Raw genomic sequence first — 19,892 nt, forward strand, 5'->3', positions numbered from 1 at the left:
CAGCATAAAAAATATGAATTCTCTGTTCTCTGATTTGGGAAGATGGGAGCACTCTGAACTATAGCCTTTCTGTTCCGTTTTGAATGAATTCCAGTCATTTGCATTCCTGTCACACGAGAAGCAGCGTGGCTCAGTGGAAAGAGCCCGGGCTTGGGAGTCAGAGGGCGTGGGTTCTAATTCCGGCTCCGCCACTTTTCTGCTGTGTGATCTTGGGCAAGTCACTTAACTTCTCTGAGCCTCAGTTTCCTCATCTGTAAAATGGGGACTAAGACTGTGAGATCCACATGGGACAACCTGATCACCTTGTATCCCCCCCTGCGCTTAGAACAGTGCTTTGCACATAGTAAGTGCTTAACAAATGCCATCATTACTTTATTATTATTACCTGACTCCCAAGTTGCACATGGTGAGCTCACTAAAAACGAATATCCAACTTGAGAGGCAGTGTGGCCTAATGGATAGAGGACCAGTCTGGGATCCAGAAGGACCTGGGTTCTAATCCTGCCTCTCCCACTTTGTCTGCTCTATGACCTTGGGCAGGGCACTTCACTTCTCTGTGCCTCAGTTACCTTTCATTCATTCATTCAATCATATTGAGCGCTTACTGTGTGCAGAGCACTGTACTAAGCGCTTGGGAAGTACAAGTTGGCAACATATAGAGATGGTCCCTACCCAACAGCGGACTTAATAATAAGCGCTTAGTACAGTGCTCTGCACACAGTAAGCGCTCAATAAATACGATTGATGATGATGATGAAGAATGATGGCCTGACTGAGCCCCCTCCTTCCTCTCCCCCTCCCCCCCGCCTTACCTCCTTCCCCTCCCCACAGCACCTGTATATATGTTTGTACATATTTATTACTCTATTTTGCTTGTACATATTCTATTTATTTTATTTTGTTAATATGTTTTGTTTTATTGTCTGTCTCCCCCTTCTAGACTGTGAGCCCACCGTTGGGTAGGGACCGTCTCTAGATGTTGCCAACTTGTACCTCCCAAGCGCTTAGTCCAGTGCTCTGCACACAGTAAGCACTCAATAAATACGATTGAATGAAGTGAATGAATGAATGCACACAGTAATAGCTCAATAAATACGACTGAATGAAATAATGACATGAGCCGTGTCCAACCTGATTACCCTGCATCTACCCCAGCGCTTAGTATAGTCCCAGGCACATAATAAGCGCTTAACAAATATCCCAAGGGGAAAAAAAAGCATCGGTTGCAGGTGGGCAGTCCGCCCTGGCAACCGTTGCTAGGGCACGCTTAGCCCCGCCCCTAGGGTGTCGTACGCATGCGCGCGGATGTCTTCCCTCTGTCCCGGCACCTTGGGGAGCCGTACGCATGCGCGGGGATGTCTGCCCTCTGTACCTTCGGGAGTCGTACGCATGCGCTCCCTCTCGTCCCCCTCTCCATCCCCCCCATCTTACCTCCTTCCCTTCCCCACAGCACCTGTATATATGTACATATTTATTACTCTATTTATCTATTTATTTTACTTGTACATATCTATTCTATTTATTTTATTTTGTTAGTATGTTTGGTTTTGTTCTCTGTCTCCCCCCTTTTAGACTGTGAGCCCACTGTTGGGTAGGGACTGTCCCTATATGTTGCCAATTTGTACTTCCCAAGCGCTTAGTACAGTGCTCTGCACATAGTAAGCGCTCATTAAATACGATGGATGATTATGGGCACGGATGTCTTCCCTCTGCCCCTGCACCTTCGGCAGACGTACGCATGCGCGCGGCTTTCCGCCCTCTGCGCATGCGCCTCTAGGAGTCGTACGCCAGCTACGCGTCTTTCCGCCCTCTGCGCATGCGCCTCTGGGGATCGTACGCCTGCTACGCGTCTTTCCGCCCTCTGCGCATGCGCCTCCGGGAGTCGTACGCGTGCCCGAGGCTTCCAGGCCCTCTGCGCATGCGCCTCCGGGAGGCGGCCGGAAGTGGGGCAGCCCGGGCATGGGGGAACCCGAGCAGGAATCGGAGCCGATCCGCCTGAAGTGCATCCGCCGGGAGGGCTTCTTCACCGTGCCCCCGGAGGACAGGGTAAGTGGGCTGCCCCGCCTCGTCTCGGCCGCCTGCGGGACAGGGGCCCTCTGCTCAAGGACTACAACTCCCAGAGGCCCTTGCGGCGCAGAGGCGGGCGGGGCCGGGCCCAACCAGAGGGGGCGCCAGCGAGCAACCCTCATTCATTCCATCGTATTATACTGAGCGCTTACTGTGTGCAGAGCACTGCACTAAGCGCTTGGGAAGTACAAGTTGGCAACGTATAGAGGCGGTCCCTATTCATTCATTCAGTCGTATTTATTGAGCACTTACTGTGTGCAGAGCACTGTACTAAGCGCTTGGGAAGTACAAGTTGGCAACCTATAGAGACGGTCCCTACCCAACAGCGGGCTCACAGGCTAGAAGGAGGAGACGGACAACAAAACAAAACATATTTATTATATCTATTATATTACATATTATAATATACATAATATTCATTCATTCAATCGTATGTATTGAGCGCTTACTGTGTGCAGAGCACTGGACTAAGCGCTTGGGAAGTACAAGTTGGCAACCTATAGAGACGGTCCCTACCCAACAGCGGGCTCACAGTCTAGAAGGGGGAGACGGACAACAAAACAAAACATATTTATTATATCTATAATATTGTATATTATAGTATACATAATATTCATACTTTCAATCGTATGTATTGAGCGCTTACTGTGTGCAGAGCACTGGACTAAGCGCTTGGGAAGTCCAAGTTGGCAACATCTAGAGACGGTCCCTACCCAACAGCGGGCTCACGGTCTAGAAGGGGGAGAGAGACAACAAAACAAAACATAGTAACAAAATAAAATAAATATGTACAAATAAAATAACTATATAGAGTAATAAATATGTAAATAATAATAAATATGTACATTCATTCATTCTATCGTATTTACTGAGCGCTGACTGTGTGCAGAGCACTGGACTAAGCACTTGGGAAGTACAAGTTGGCAACATCTAGAGGCGGTCCCTATTCATTCATTCAGTCGTATTTATTGAGCGCTGACTGTGTGCAGAGCACTGGACTAAGCGCTTGGGAAGTCCAAGTTGGCAACATCTAGAGACGGCCCCTACCCAACAGCGGGCTCACAGTCTAGAAGGGGGAGACAGAGAACAAAACAAAACATATTAACAAAATAAAATAAATAGAATAGATATGTACAAATAAAATAAATGGAGTAATAAATATGTAAATAATAAATAGTAAATGTAAATAATGAATATGTACATTCATTCATTCCATCGTATTTACTGAGCACTGACTGTGTGCAGAGCACTGGACTAAGCGCTTGGGAAGTACAAGTCGGCAACATATAGAGACGGTCCCTATTCATTCATTCAATCATATTTATTGAGCGCTGACTGTGTGCAGAGCACTGGACCAAGCGCTTGGGAAGTGCAAGTCGGCAACATACAGAGACGGTCCTTATTCATTCATTCAGTCGTATTTATTGAGCGCTTACTGTGTGCAGAGTACTGGACTAAGCGCTTGAGAAGTCCAACTTGGCAATATATACAGATGGTCCCTATTCATTCATTCATTCAATCGTATTTATTGAGCGCTTACTGTGTGCAGAGCACTGTATTAAACGCTTGGGAAGTCCAAGTTGGCAACATCTAGAGACGGTCCCTACCCAACAGCGGGCTCAAAGGCTAGAGGGGGGAGGCAGACCACAACACAAAACATGGGGACAGGTCTCAAGTCGTCAGAATAAATAGAAATAAAGCTAGGTAATAATAATAATGATGATGGTATTTGTTAAGCGCTTACTGTGTGCAAAGCACTGAGGGATACAAGGTGATGAGATTGTCCCACGTGGGGCTCACAGTCTTAATCCCCGTGTTACAGATGAGGGAACTGAGGCACAGAGAAGTTAAGTGACTTGCCCAAAGTCACACAACTGACAAGTGGCAGAGGCGAGATTTTATTAATCATATTTATTATTATTAATAATAATAATGTTATTTAAGCACTATGTGCTGAGCACTGTTCTAGGTGCTGCTTTGCACATAGTAAGCGCTTAATAAATGCCGTCATTATTATTATTATTATCTGAGGTAATCAGGTTGTCTCACATAGAGCTCACAGTCTTCATCCCCATTTTGCAGATGGGGTCACCGAGGCACAGAGAATTTAAGTGACTTGCCCAAAGTCACCCAGCAGACGAGTGGCGGAGCCGGGATTAGGACCCACATCCTCCGACTCCCAAGCCCGGGCTCTTTCCACTAAGCCACACTGCACTTACCGTGCCAAGGAGTGTACTAAGCGCTTGGGAGAGTCCTCTCTCCGAGGAAACACGAGCGGGTGCTTGGGGGTAGGGCGATGCGGAAACTCTCTTCAAAGCTGCTGAAATGTGCCCTCTAGACTGGAAGCTCGTTGTGGGCAGGGAATGTGTCTGTTTATTGTTGTACTGCGTTTGCCCAAGCGCTTAGCACAGTGCTCCGCACACATTAAGCGCCTAATGAATGCGATTAAGTGAATGAATGATTGGAAAATATGGCAGGGGATCGGGCGTGTGAAAACGGGACTGGTTCAGTCGTAGGGCAAAGACTTCCTGGTTGAAGTTACTCCCAGATTTCCCCTGAGGTTGAACTGGGGGAATGTTTAAGTAAAAGTAATTACTTAAGCTTACTTACTTAAGTAATTTGTACTTCCCAAGCGCTTAGTACAGTGCTCTGCACATAGTAAGCGCTCAATAAATACGATTGATGATGATAAAAGACTGTGAGCCCACTGTTGGGCAGGGACCGTCTCTCTATGTTGCCAATTTGTACTTCCCAAGCGCTTAGTACAGTGCCCTGCACACAGTAAGCGCTCAATAAACACGATTGATGATGATGATGATGACGATAAAAGCCGTCACCCCGATCCAAACCGGAAAAGCTGGCTTGGGAGAGAATTAAAATTTCTATTTTAAGACAGCACGAAACGAGAGAGAGTACTGCCGCAGTGAGAATGAGCATTACTGGCTTGGGCAGGAGATTCACCACCACCGATTTACAGCGATACCTGGGTCAATATCTCATCAATCATCATCGTCAATCGTATTTATTGAGCGCTTACTGTGTGCAGAGCACTGTACTGAGCGCTTGGGAAGTACAAACTGGCAACATCTAGAGCCGGTCCCTACCCAACAGTGGGCTCGTTTTGGGGGAAACGAATTGTTTGGAATATGTCTGTTTTGGAGGGCGATAACCTCTCCTGGGAAGATCCCAGAGCAGTGCTGGGCACAGTGATAGAACCTCTATAATCAATCAATCAATCAATCGTATTTATTGAGCGCTGACTGTGTGCAGAGCACTGTACTAAGCGCTTGGGAGCACAGTGATAGAACCTGTATAATCAATCAATCGAATTTATTGAGCGCTGGCTGTGGGCAGAGCACTGTACTAAGCGCTTGGGAGCACAGTGATAGAACCTGTATAATCAATCAGTGGAATTTATTGAGCGCTGACTGTGTGCAGAGCACTGTACTAAGCGCTTGGGAAGTACAAATTGGCAACATATAGAGACAGTCCCTACCCAACAGTGGGCTCGTTTTGGGGGAAATGAATTGTTTGGAATATGTCTGTTTTGGAGGGTGATAACCTCTCCTGGGAAGATCCCAGAGCAGTGCTGGGCACAGTGATAGAAACTCTATAATCAATCAATCAATCGTATTTATTGAGCGCTGACTGTGGGCAGAGCACTGGACTAAGCGCTTGGGAGCACAGTGATAGAACCTGTATAATCAATCAGTCAAATTTATTGAGCGCTGACTGTGGGCAGAGCACTGTACTAAGCGCTTGGGAGCACAGTGATAGAACCTGTATAATCAATCAGTGGAATTTATTGAGCGCTGACTGTGTGCAGAGCACTGTACTAAGCGCTTGGGAAGTACAAATTGGCAACATATAGAGACAGTCCCTACCCAACAGTGGGCTCGTTTTGGGGGAAATGAATTGTTTGGAATATGTCTGTTTTGGAGGGTGATAACCTCTCCTGGGAAGATCCCAGAGCAGTGCTGGGCACAGTGATAGAAACTCTATAATCAATCAATCAATCGTATTTATTGAGCGCTGTGTGCAGAGCACTGTACTAAGCGCTTGGGAGCACAGTGATAGAACCTGTATAATCAATCAGTCGAATTTATTGGGCGCTGGCTGTGTGCAGAGCACTGTACTAAGCGCTTGGGAGCACAGTGATAGAACCTGTATAATCAATCAGTCGTATTTATTGAGTGCTGACTGTGTGCAGAGCACTGTACTAAGCACTTGGGAGCACAGTGATAGAACCTGTATAATCAATCAATCGAATTTATTGAGCGCTGACTGTGTGCAGAGCACTGTACTAAGCGCTTGGGAGCACAGTGATAGAACCTGTATAATCAATCAATCGTATTTATTGAGCGCTGACTGTGTGCAGAGCACTTGGGAAGTCCAAGTTGGCAACATCTAGGGACGGTCCCTATCCAACAGTGGGCTCACAGTCTAGAAGGGGGAGACACACAACAAGACAAAACATAGTAGGCAACGATGGGAGGATTTTGAGGAGTAGGGAGATGTGTACAGAATAACGTTTTAGAAAAACGATCTGAGCAGAGGCTCATATTAACATAATAAAATCATATCAACAAAATAAAATTTTTTTTATTTTAAATATTTCTAAAATAAAATATTTAAAATATTTAAAATAATATTTTTTAAAATATTTAAATATTTTTAAATATTATTATATTAACAAAATAAAATAAATAGACTAGATATGGACAAGTAAAATAGAGTAATAAATACAGACAGACATATATACATATATACAGGTATTGTATAATGTAGGCTTCAGTCTTGGGAGGGAAACACTCAGCCCCGTGAACAATTGCATAGATTCCCGGAGCCCCTCTCGTTCGGGACTATTGCTGTATTGTACTTTCCAAGCGCCTAATACAGTGCTCTGCACACAGTAAGCGCTCAATAAATATGAATGAGTGAACAAAAGGTGAACCGATTGTGGAAGCTACATCTGAAGATCATCGGAAATTCAAGAACCACAGGACCCGAGCGCCCGGGGAAAGAGGGAAGATCAGAGAAGCAGCTGCTTAGAGAAGCAGCGTGGCTCAGTGGAAAGGGCACGGGCTTTGGAGTCAGAGGTCCTGGGTTCAAATGCTGGCTCCGCCAAGTGTCAGCTGTGTGACTTTGGGCAAGTCACTTCACTTCTCTGGGCCTCAGTTACCTCATCTGTAAAATGGGAATTAAGACTGTGAGCCCCCCCGTGGGACAACCTGATCACCTTGTAACCTCCCCAGCGCTTAGGAAGTGCTTAATAAATGCTATTATTATTATTATTATTATTATTATTATTATAAGATGCTCATGGGAATGGCACCTTGTCACCAAGTGCCTCCCTCCACCCAGGGTTCAATTGCCAATCCTCCAAGCTTGACCTTGCCAACTTGTACTTCCCAAGCGCTTAGTAAGTGCTCTGCACACAGTGAGCGCTCAATAAATACGATTGATTGATTGATTGACCTCACCTCCTACATTTTCGAGTGGCAAGGAAATACGATTGAATGAATGAGTAGGGGAGTAGAGCTGGTTTGAGATAGGGGATCCAACTTGGAAGGGCCACTTAATAATAATAATAATGGCATTTGTTAAGCGCCTACTATGTGCAAAGCACTGTTCTAAGCACTGGGGGGGATACAAGGTGATCAGGTTGTCCCACGGGGGGCTCACAGTCTTAATCCCCATTTTACAGATGAGGTCACTGAGGCTCAGAGAAGTTAAGTGACTTGCCCAAGGTCACACAGCAGACATGTGGCAGAGCTGGGATTCGAACCCATGACCTCAGACTCCCAAGCCCAGGCTCTTACCACTGAGCCACGCTGCTTGAATATGTTTGAATATGTTGCCAATTTGTACTTCCCAAGCGCTTAGTACAGAGCTCTGCACATAGTAAGCGCTCAATAAATACGATTGATTGATTGATTGAATGGGACAAATCCGGCCAGCAGCTGGTCACTGGAGAGCCCAGAGCCTTCATTCATTCAGTCGTATTTATTGAGCGCTTCCTGTGTGCAGAGCACTGGACTAAGCGCTTGGGAAGTACAACCCGGCAACATCTAGAGACGGTCCCTACCCAACAGCGGGCTCACAGGCTAGAAAGGGGAGACAGACAACAAAACAAAACACGTGGACAGGTGTCAAGTTGCCAGAACAAATAGAATTAAAGCTAAATGCACATCATTAGCAAAATAAATAGAATAGTAGATATGTACAAGTAAAATAGAGTAATAAATCTGAACAATTATATATACAAGTGCTGTGGGGAGGGGAAGGAGGTAGGGCGGGGGGGATGGGGAGGCGGAGAGGAAAAAGGGGGTTCAGTTGGGGAAGGCCTCCTGGAGGAGGTGAGCTCTCAGTAGGGCCTTGAAGGGAGGAAGAGAGCGAGCTTGGCGGATGTGTGGAGGGAGGGCATTCCAGGCGGGACAGGTGAGAACGAGGTACTGAAGTTTGGCTCCACATCATCATCATCATCATCAATCGTATTTATTGAGCGCTTACTATGTGCAGAGCACTGTACTAAGCGCTTGGGAAGTACAAATTGGCAACATATAGAGACAGTCCCTACCCAACAGTGGGCTCACAGTCTAAACATCAGTCCCTCCGTCCCCTGGATCATCTTCTTACGTGGCCACACCGCCCTGCTGCCTCGGTCTAGGCCAAAATGCAGCCGTGTGACTTCCCCTTGCTAAGAGGTGGGCTATCAGGCAAGTGACACTGGACCCCCGAGAGAGCTCCCCGGTGCAGTTTTCATCAGGTGTGTATGTTCTCCGGCAATGCACCGCACTAATTGGATGTCCAAGGTTGCCCTACTATAGCAGGCACTTGAGGTACGTATGAAGATAAAATACACCAGATCCCTACCTTCTAGTTTACAGTCCAACAGAGGAGGCAAGGCAGGCAGATGTCAAACAATCAACAGTGAGTAATTCCAAGACGGGGGGAAACGGGTCACAGATTGCCTGCGAGGTTCGGAGGAGAGGAGGGGTTAAGAATTCAATCAATCAATCAATCAATCAATCGTATTTATTGAGCGCTTACTGTGTGCAGAGCACTGTACTAAGCGCTTGGGAAGTACAAGTTGGCAGCATATAGAGACAGTCCCTACCCAACAGTGGGCTCACAGTCTACAAGGGGGAGACAGAGAACAAAGCCAAACATACAACAAAATAAAATAGAATAGATATGTACAGGTAAAATAAATAAATAAATAGAGTAATAAATATGTACAAACACATATATATATAATATATATAATATTATATATATATATATAATATTATATATTATATATTATATATACACATATATGTTCCTCAGTGGAAGGCCTGGTACATCTCTCTGATTTCAGCTGGGACAATGTCGGAGTGTGAAGGAGTTCGAGAAGCTGAATCGGATTGGGGAAGGCACTTACGGTATTGTGTGTAAGTAATGGGGCTCGCATTTGTCCAAGAGGCTTGAATTTCCCCTCCACCCCGCCCTAGATTTGGTGATGCCAGGCAGTCGATGGGATAAAATACTACGGATAGGGATTAGATTTGGAACCTGGCAGGATGGCCTGGGGAGTAATTAGAGTAAACTCTCCCGATGCCTTTCTCAGTGAGGGCAGCCAGAAACATTTTAAGGCTCTGCCAGACGGCCAGGAAAAGAAAATACACTGCCAGTCGTAAGGGGCCGTAATGTTGGAATGACCGGTTGGTTGTGGACTGAGGTGTGTTGCCATTTCAGACCGGGCCCGAGACACTCAAACGGATGAGATCGTGGCGCTGAAGAAGGTGCGGATGGACAAGGAAAAGGATGGTGAGGTGGGGAGAGTGGCTACCTCAGATCTCGACTGGACCTTAAAAAAGTCCCTAACTTCGGGAAATGAAAAGTATCAGACCAGGGAACTTGCCGGCCGGTTACCGAACAGCCTTGAGGAAGTGTGGGTTGAGCATTGAATCCTTGCTGGATCTCTGGAGATGAGGACTGGAAAGAGGACACATTTCTTCGGGAAATGGGGCCTGGAGATCTCATAATAATGCTGGCATTTATTAAACATTTACTCTGGGCCAATCATCATCAATCGTATTTATTGAGCGCTTACTATGTGCAGAGCACTGTACTAAGCACTTACCCAATCCCTGTGGGTAAGCACCAGGGTAGATACAGGATAATCGGCTCACCTACCGTCCCTGGTCATTTAAGCGCTTAGTACAGCGCTCTGCACACAGTAAGCGCTCAATAAACACGATTGAAGGAATTTAAGGTTAAATTAAGATTGCCTTGCGATAGATTAACTGTGCTGTAAATGAACTTTTTCTAAAAAAGAAAAGCATATTTTTGGAAGTCTGGCTGGGTGATAGCTGACTTTTCAGTTTTTCTTTTACATAACCTAGCTACATCCAGTATGTTCTTCTTTATTCAGAAATAAAATACTCATGTTAAAGATGATCATTTTTATTCATTAAAGTTATCATTTTTTGTGACAAGCTTGTATTTCAAAATTATCACCTTTACTGCATCCCTTCTGAGAGGTGTCCCAATTACACCCAGTACCCTGGGGCTCCAAGAGGCCCCATCAAAGGTCCAGCTGAGGAACTGCTAGATCAGAATCCAAAAAAAGTTAATTAGAACGAATGGAAAAACTTTAGCAGCCTTTTAGCGGTCCTCAGACGTAGCTCTTTCTAGACATAGGCCTTAATACAGAACTGGAAAATCACTGGCCCTGAGGCCAGGCAGAAGGAGATATGACGCCTGTCTACCTGTTTTCTTTTGTTCTCTGTCTTCCCCTTCTAGACTGTGAGCCCGTTGTTGGGTAGGGACCGCTTCTATATGGTGCCGACTTGTACTTCCCAAGCGCTTAGTCCAGTGCTCTGCACACAGTAAGCGCTCAATATGAATGAATGAATGAATTTAGGGGCTCGCAGTCCAAGCAGGAAGCTGTCCCCGTTGTACAGATGAGAAAACCGAGCCACAGAGATTATAAGTGACTTGCCCAGCTCCTCGCTCTTTCCATTACACCGCCCTGCGTCCCTCGGGCCCTGGGCAGTTCGGCCCGGCTGTCTCGGGAACAGGTCGGGGCAAAAAGCCAGCCCTCAGGAGAGGCCTGGCGGGACATTCTTATCAGCCCCTGGCACCCGACTGTCTCTGGCTGCTGTGTTTCCTGATGGCAGGCATCCCCATCAGCAGTCTGCGGGAGATCACTCTGCTCCTACGGCTTCGGCATCCCAACATCGTGGAGCTCAAAGAGGTGGTTGTGGGAAACCACCTGGAAAGGTAATTCCCACCCCCCCTGCTCCCCTCCACCTTTCCATCCCATCTTTCCCCTCCGCCCCTCCGGCTTCCCACTTGCTTCAGGGGCATAGCTTTCTGCAGCCTGAGCACCTGTCCCTTTTGGCCGCCTCCCTTCCCCTTAGACACGCTGGGTGTCTGGGAGGAGCTTGAAATAAACTGGAGGTTGCAAAGGGCAACAGATTCCCATCTGTTTCTCCTCCAGCATCTTCCTGGTGATGGGTTACTGCGAACAGGACCTCGCAAGCCTCCTGGAGAACATGCAGACACCATTCTCCGAGGCTCAGGTAAGGGGCATAGTCGCTTTGGCTCTCGGCGGGGGAATGGTCTTCAGACTTGCGTGTCTAGTCAGTCAGTCGGTCATATTTGTTTTAGACTGTGAGCCCAATGTTGGGTAGGGACTGTCTCTATATGTTGCCAATTTGTACTTCCCAAGCACTTAGTACAGTGCTCTGCACATAGTAAGCGCTCAATAAATATGATTGATGATATTTGTTGAACACTTACTGTGTACAGAGCACTTTACTAAGCGTTTAGGAGCGTGCAGTATATTTTCCTCAGGGGCTCAAAGAATGCCAACTGAATGGACAAGCTTGCTGATGTTTCTGGATCTATTGAGCACCTCTTTATGGAGCACTGTATTATTCCCTCTAGACTATAAGCGCCTCCTGGGCAGGAAACGCACCCACCATTCTGTTATATTACTCTCCCAAGTGTTTAGTATGCAGTAAGCGTGAAAAAAATACGATTCATTAACAACAGACACTTGGGAGCATACAGTTTGGTTAGTAGATGTGATTCCTACCCCCAAGAAGCTTAAAGTTTAGGAAGGAGGGTAGGCATAAATAAAATTAGAGATAGAAGGAAGTAATAGGGTGATAAGACAGGTACACAAGAGCTAGGGCGATCTGGAAGTGCTGAAGTGGCATTTGGGGAGATGAGAGATTAATCCGGGAAAGCCTCCTGAAGCAGATATAATTTCAGAAAGGCTTTGAAGATGAAGGCGGTGGTCTGTTAGATATGAAGTGGGAGGGAACTCCAGGAAGAAGGGAGGGAGGGAGGGAGGAAGCATTCGGCCATGGGGGAGACGAGACTGAGACGCATTGAGTAGGGTGATTTGAGTGGACTGAAGAATGGGTAAGTTGAGAAAAGAGAACTGAGGGAGTGCCTCAAAGTTACCAGGAATTTCTACTTCCTGCTGAGAGGAATAGGCAACGATGGGAGGATTTTGAGGAGTAGGGAGACGTGCACAGAATAACGTTTTAGAAAAACGATCTGGGCAGCAGAGTGAAGAATGAACTGGAGAGGGGAGAGAGCGGAGGCTGGGAGATGAGCGGGGGGAGGCCGAGGCAATAGTTAACCTGAGATCTGACAAGTGCCTGGACCAGCGTGACGGCAGTTCGGAGGGAGAGGAACGGGCGGGTCCTGGAGACGTTGGGAAGGAAGAATGGACAGGATTTGGCACAGACTGAATTCAGGGTTGAAAAGGGGTCAAGGATAATGCCAGGGCTGGGGGCTTGATTGAGGAGGACCGTGGTGTCCTCAGCCGGAACGCAAAACTTGGGTTAGGGTCCAAACCCTGCGTCTTCACCCATCATTTGTGTTCTGTGGCCTGCTTTTTTTCCCTTTTATCCCCCATCGCTGCTCACCTCACAGGGCTGGCTATTGCTTTGGTCATTTGAGGACTCTAAAGGTGGTTGTGAGGGTCACCACTCTGACTTTGGCCTATTAGGTCAGACATTTTGTAGCAGCTTTGGAATGGGGTGGGCAGAATGAAAGATGCATTCATTGCTAACTGAATGCTTTTCTGTCCCTCTGTGCAGGTGAAGTGTATCATTTTACAGGTACTCAAAGGCCTTCAATACCTCCACAAGAACTTCATTATCCACAGGTGAAAAGTGGGGAAAGTCTGAGGCCTGTGGGAAAGAGAAATGGATGTTCTAGACTGTCAGCTCGTTGTGGGTGGGGATTGACACTGTACTTTCCCAAATGCTTAGTACAGTGCTCTTGTACAGTAAACACTTAATAAATGCGATTGAATGAATGAGTGGTCTGGGGAGGGGGCGGTAGGAAATAAAGATTAGAGAGGTGAACACCCCATCCCCCTTTCATGCTCTGACCTGTCTATCCTGTTGTCAACAGTTAGCAATTTGGAGAGATGAACAGATGTGATTTATTAACAGAACAGTCACTTTCACTTCCTCCGCTAATGCTCGTGGAGAGTTCAGAATCTGCAAGGCTTTGGAAGTATCTTGGAGACCATGATTTAATTCATCCTCAATTTCATAACTGTTCTCTCTTGTAACAATAGGGATCTAAAAGTCTCCAATCTGCTCATGACAGATAAGGGCTGCGTCAAGACAGGTGAGTGTTTCACCATGCCTGCAGCTCTGAGAGAGAGAGCGAGAGGGGCAAAAATAGGTATGTGGGAGAGAGGGAGAAGAGCAGAGCAAAAGTCGTGTGTGTGGTGGGGGAGAGAGCAGGGCAAAATGTGTGTTTGTGTTGTAAAAGAGAGAGCAGGGTAAAATGTGAGAGAGAGGAATCAGGTCAAAGTGTGTGCGTGCATGTGAGTGAGAAGTGGGGAGACAGCAGGGCAAAAAGTTTGTGTGTGTTGTGAAAGAGTAGCAGGGCAAAATGTGTGTGTGTGTGTGTGAGAGAGAGAGAGAGCAGGGCAAAATGTGTATGTGTGTGTGTGTGAGAGTGAGTGAGAGACAGAGAGAGAGAGAGCAGGGCAAAATGTGTGTTGCGAAAGAGAAAACAGCAAAACGTGTGTGTGTGTTGTGAAAGACCAGGGCAAAATGAGAGAGAGAAAGCAGGGCAAAGTATGTGTGTGTGAGTGAGAGCAGGACAAAATATGTGTATGTGTTTGTGTATGTGTGAGAGAGAGAGAGAGAGAAGGGGAGGGCAAGGCAAAAATGGGTTCCTCATCCCTTTCTCTTTCTGCTCCATCTCTCTTGTAGCGGATTTTGGGCTGGCTCGTGCGTACGGAATCCCTGTTAAGCCAATGACTCCCAAAGTGGTGACCCTGTGGTGAGTATCCCCCCCAACCAGGGCCAGCTGATGACAGCTGAGCCAGAGTCATCGGAGGAACCAGAAATGAGAAACCATTGCCAGTTATAATAATGATAATAATGATGGCATTTGTTAAGCGCTTACTGTGCGCAACGCACTGTTCTAAGCGCTGGGGGGGGGGATACAAGGTGATCAAGTTGTCCCACGTGGGGCTCACAGTCTTCATCCCCATTTTACAGATGAGGTAACTGAGGCTCAGAGAAGTTAAGTGACTTGCCCAAGGTCACACAGCATACATAATAATAATACTGATGGCATTTGTTAAGCACTTACTATGTGCACAGCACTGTTCTAAGCGCTGGGGGGAATACAAGGTGATCAAGTTGCCGCTCGTGGGGCTCACAGTCTTCATCCCCATTTTACAGATGAGGTAACTGAGGCTCAGAGAAGTGAAGTGACTTGCCCAAGGTCACACAGCATACATGTGGCAGAGCTGGGATTCGAACCCATGACCTCTGACTCCAAAGCCCGTGCTCTTTCCACTGAGCCATGCCGCTTCTCAGTAAAAAGAGATTACCAGCCTGGCTGGTGATTTGCATACATGCGTGCTAATAAGGGCCCATCACCAGGGCAACACCCCAAAGGCAAAGCAAATCTGGAAAAGAAACTCTTGAACTGAGTGTTATCTTACAGAAGCAGCATGGCTCAGTGGAAAGAGCACAGGCTTTGGAGTCAGTGGTCATGGGTTCAAATTCCGGCTCTGCCAGTTGTCAGCTGTGTGACTTTGGGCAAGTCACTTAACTTCTCTGGGCCTCAGTTACCTCATCTGCAAAATGGGGATTGACTCTGAGTCCCCCGTGCGACAACCTGATCACCTTGTATCCACCCAGCGCTTAGAACAGTGCTTTGCACATAGGAAGCGCTTAATAAATGGCATCATTATTAAGTAGCAACCCAAATAGCGGACAGGGTGTTTCCCCAGGCTGTTGGATGGGGATTCAAGATGCAGACAGTAAAGTAAGGAAAAGCCCAGCCTTGGGGAAGGACAGGGATGTGGAATTTCACAGAAACAGGTAAAGGCTGGGTCTTTCAGGAGGGTTTTCCACTGTTACACTGAGCCAGAAGAAAAACAGTCTCTAAAAGGGCTTAATTGGGGGAAACTTCTTCTGACCTTTGCCTTTCCACAAAGAGCTAATGGATATGGCCAGAAAGGGGACATTTTTTGATTCATTCGCTCATTCAGCCGTATTTATTGAGCACTTACTGTGTGCAGAGCACTGAACTAAGTGCTTGGGAAGTCCAAGTTGGCAGCATATAGAGACGGTCCCTACCCAACAACGGGCTCACAGTAGGGACTGTCTCTATGTGTTGCCGACTTGTACTTCCCAAGCGCTTAGTACAGTGCTCTGCACACAGTAAGCGCTCAATAAATACGATTGATTGATTGAGACAGACGACAAAACAAAACGTGGACAGGTGTCAAGTCGTAGAATTAAAGCTAAACGCACATGGATCATCTGCTAACTATAAGCGGTGAAGAAAAAGGTCGGGGGGAAACTTATAAATTGCAGCCTGGAGGGATGTGGCAGCTTGGGCCTGTCCTCTGTTTGCATTCGCCACGCAGGTACCGGGCTCCTGAACTACTTTTGGGAACTTCAACCCAGACCACAAGCATTGACATGTGGTGAGAAAACCATCACTGCTCCCCCCGGCCCCACCCCCAATGGGTTTCTGGATAGGGCGGGTTGCCAGGGAAGACGAACCGGCCGTTCGGAGGAGAAGGGGGCACGTCAACCCTCTTCCAAGAGTCCCAAGTCGGGGCCTGGTCCCGAACCATTCGGGAAGCCTCTGCGGAGGGAGCGGAGGGCCGTCGGAGCCGGGATGGGGAAGAAGGGAAGGCCTTACCCCCAGACACCGCAGCCTGGGCGGGGAGGGTGCTTCAAGCCGGCAGAAGCTGCTTCCTGCTCACTGCCCCGCTCCCTCCCGAGGGCCGTGGGCTGCATCCTGGCAGAGCTGCTGGCACACAAGCCCCTCCTCCCGGGAAGTTCGGAGATCCACCAGATCGATCTGATCGTGCAGCTCCTCGGGACGCCCAACGAGACCATCTGGCCGGTGAGTGCCCGCGTCGGGGGCCGGTCCCTGGCAGCGGCCCGGGGCTCACCTCGCTGAGTGGCCCCTGTCCCCGCAGGGCTTCTCCAAGCTGCCCCTGGTCAACCAGTACAGCCTGAGGAAGCAGCCGTACAACAACCTCAAACACAAGTTCCCGTGGCTCTCGGAGGCCGGGCTGCGCCTCCTCAACTTCCTCTTCATGTACGACCCCAAGAAAAGGTGCGGAGGGGCCCCGGGGGCAGGGGACCTGGGGGCAGGGGACGGTGTGTTAGGGTTGTGAGGAGTCTCCAGGCTCTTTCTGACCTCAGCGCCTTTCCTCCGGCCTGACTTCGGAATAGAGCACCGCCCTACGCTGTCCCCAACTCAGATAATCTTTAGCCTTTGGGCTGGCAGGCGAATTGGCCTGAGCCCGTTGTTCCGCTGACCAGAAACAACTGTTGCATTCACTTCCTTATGCAATTCAGTGGCCTGGCACTGGCCCTTCCACTCCCCGGGGATGTCTTCGGGGAGAAGTTCCGTTCTCCCTCCGGTTTAGACGGTGAGCTCCATGTGGGACAGGGACTGACTTGATGACAAGTCATCCAGCGCTGCAGGAGAAGCCGCGTGGCTTAGTGGAAAGAGCCCGGGGTGGGAGTCAGAGGTCGTGGGTTCTAATCCCGGCTCCGCCACTTGTCTGCCGTGTGGTCTTGGGCAAGCCACGTCACTTCTCTGTGCCTCAGTTACCTCATCTGTAAAAACGGGGGTTAAGACTGTGAGCCCCTCGTGGGACAACCTGATTACCTTGTATCTACCCCAACGCTTAGTAGAGAAGCAGCGTGGCTCAGGGGAAAGACCCCGGGCTTGGGAGGCAGAGGTCGTGGGTTCTAATCCCGGCTCCGCCACTTGTCTGCTGTGTGACCTTGGGCAAGTCACTTAAATTCTCTGTGCCTCAGTTCCCTCAACTGTAAAATGGGGATTAAGACTGTGAGCCCCAGGTGGGACAACCTGATTACCTTGTATCTACCCCAACGCTTAGTACAGTGCTTGGCACATAGTAAGCGCTTAACAAATACCAAAATTATTGTTATGATCTTGTATCTACTGCCAGTGTTTAGAGCGTAGCACAGAGAAGTACTTAACAAGTAACGCACTGACACTTGTCCTAGGAAGTTTGTCCCCTCGAACCCTGTGAACGGTTGTTCCCACAGCGTACTCCAGGCCTCAGCTGGGTTAGACCCTTCCCAGTGCCATCCTTGGTCATCTACTTCCCTTTCCTGGCTTTAGGCCTAGGAGCCAAAGGTGCCCCCATTCCGATCCACTTCCTGCTCCATCCCGGCAAAGCTTAAAGGATGTTTTCCCTTAATACCTTGCCCTACCCTGGTCCTGCTGGCTTTCTTGAAACGAGCTGAAAGTTGTTCCGTTTCCCGAGCGGAAGGGACCCTGCGGGGAATGGAAGATGGAAGGACCTGTCTCCCACATGACAGGTTGGTGTTCTCTCTTCTCAGAGCCACAGCAGGAGACTGTTTGGAAAGCTCTTACTTCAAAGAAAAGCCCCTGCGTAAGTGCCCCTTCCCTGCCCGTTGGCATCTCCCAGCCCTCCTTTTCCATTTGGTGTCATCCCGAGCCCAAGCGGGAAGCAGGGCTTTGGTCCCTCCAGTCAGGGTGTCCAAGAGGTCACATCACCGAAGCTCGGGTTTGGTGCTGCGAAAACCTGCCCGGCTTCTCAAGGGAACTCAGAGCGGACCGCCCTTCCCTTTCCCCCTTGTTTGTGCTGATCTCTCCCTGCAGCCTGTGAACCGGAGCTCATGCCCACCTTCCCCCACCACCGAAACAAGCGGGCCGCTCCCGCCGCCCCCGCCGTCACTGCCGTTACCGGGGCTGAGACTCAGAGCAAGCGCAGCAAACCCTGAAGCTGGACAGGTGATCCGGTAAGAAGTTGCTTTTTCTTGGGCCCCTGGATGTAAAGGGGGAGGACAGGCTGGACTCCACCTAAGAGCCAGCTGGACCAGTCTGAGGGATCTCCTTTGGCCCGTGGAAGCCTCTGGCCAGAATCGAGGGCAAGGAGTAGATCTATCCATATTCTGTCCTGCTCTGGTTTCTAAATTCAGCGTATTTCCTCATTTCAGGCTGACGTGGCATTACCAGATCATCTCCATCAAAGCAACGGGGTCCAAAACTGCAAAGAACCTTTGGGAAGATTAGTAACTGCTGGTTGCCTTAGGAACCAAAAGTAGAAGGGTCCCCTTCTGTGGTGTGAATCGCTAACCCCTGGATTCTCCCTCCCTCGCCGCTGTGGTCAGGGGCTGTGCATTTAGCTCTGAGGCTGGGATGGGGGGAGAGGACAGTGGTTTCCCCCACCCAGAGCAGGGCCACGTCACCCTCGTTGCCGGTGAGGTGGAGCGTGGCAGATCGCAACCAAGCCCAGCCGATCTTGCTGCGGTTTCCCCCCTTGTCTGGCCCAGCTCGTGGGCAAAGGGGGAATTCCCAACCAAGGAAATTGCTCCATCACTCTGAAGCAGAGCCCTGAAGCCTAGCATCAATGTCTCCAGATCCCCTCGCAGGCCACAGCTGAGTTTTCCAGATCTCCTGTTTGCGTCAACTCACTGATTGTGAAAGCAAGGCCTCCACTGCTTTGTCCGGCACCGTAAAGTTGAACGGCTATTAACTGCTCAACAGAGGTGGCCAGACAGCTGCCGCTGCCACCGCCCAGGAGATGGAGAGGAGAGACCACACGTGTAAAGGAACACAACTGTCTTATCAAGTAAAGTTTTCAAAAGGTTTTTGCCCTTATCACTCAGTTCGGGGGGGCCTTTTCCGCCGTGTCTTTGGCGTGTTGATTAGCAGCAGCGGGAGGTGGGGGTTTCGGAGGAAAGGGGAAGAGCCGCAGGAAAGGGGGCAGGGCAGCAGCCGGTGATGGAGAGATGAGGCAGAGTAGGAGGAGAACGAAGGAGAAGGGAGCGAAAGCAACGGCCTTCAGCGTCCGTCTAAGGGAAAGAAGTCCCATCAGGGGGCTCTGTGAGGGGCCTGGGTCTTCACAGCCGAATTTTGACAGAGCCCGGGTTGGTTTACGGAGGACCTCATCTCTGCTGCTTGCTCCCTGGCGTAGGCCCGGAGCGTCCTATTTCCTACTGGTAGCCCTGGCGATGGCACAGACACGGAGGCCGCTTGGAGAGGTCCTGCGGATCCCATTGTGGGGGCTGTGGGACCCCTTCCAGCCCCTGGGCATGAGGCTGGCACTTGTTCTCCATCTGTCTCTGAAACGAGCCTTGGTGTGCACATCCCACTCGTCCCAGGTCTCTCCCCTCCACGGTCGCTCTGGTATGGGCACGGAATGACTCTCCCAGCAGCCTTCCCCCAATTTCCTCTCCTCCTCGGAACCCAACCGGAGCAGCAGAAAGAGGCGCACAGAGCTACTTAATTCCTTCATCGTGTGTCAAGGG

General features: G+C 49.0%; 1 protein-coding gene across 2 annotated transcripts; it reads left to right on the forward strand.

The window, feature by feature from the left end:
* The first annotated feature begins 1,945 nt into the window (after nucleotides 1-1,945).
* CDK10 (cyclin dependent kinase 10) lies at nucleotides 1,946-19,232 on the forward strand. Of its 2 annotated transcripts, none has more exons than XM_038753442.1 (14): nucleotides 1,946-2,046; nucleotides 9,431-9,503; nucleotides 9,808-9,879; nucleotides 11,235-11,337; nucleotides 11,558-11,639; nucleotides 13,176-13,243; nucleotides 13,664-13,716; nucleotides 14,313-14,382; nucleotides 15,989-16,048; nucleotides 16,353-16,476; nucleotides 16,553-16,692; nucleotides 17,958-18,010; nucleotides 18,241-18,380; nucleotides 18,579-19,232. In XM_038753442.1, exons 1-13 carry the CDS (start codon nucleotides 1,960-1,962, stop codon nucleotides 18,360-18,362), a joined length of 1,107 nt encoding a protein of 368 aa, XP_038609370.1. In that variant the 5' UTR covers nucleotides 1,946-1,959; the 3' UTR covers nucleotides 18,363-18,380; nucleotides 18,579-19,232. The 2 variants fall into 2 exon arrangements, with proteins under 2 accessions (XP_038609370.1, XP_038609371.1); XM_038753443.1 differs by having other exon boundaries at nucleotides 19,002-19,232.
* The last annotated feature ends 660 nt before the right edge of the window (nucleotides 19,233-19,892 follow it).

The sequence above is a fragment of the Tachyglossus aculeatus genome, chromosome 11 (genome assembly GCF_015852505.1).
Source record: "Tachyglossus aculeatus isolate mTacAcu1 chromosome 11, mTacAcu1.pri, whole genome shotgun sequence".
In the NCBI taxonomy this organism is placed as follows: Eukaryota; Metazoa; Chordata; class Mammalia; order Monotremata; family Tachyglossidae; genus Tachyglossus; species Tachyglossus aculeatus.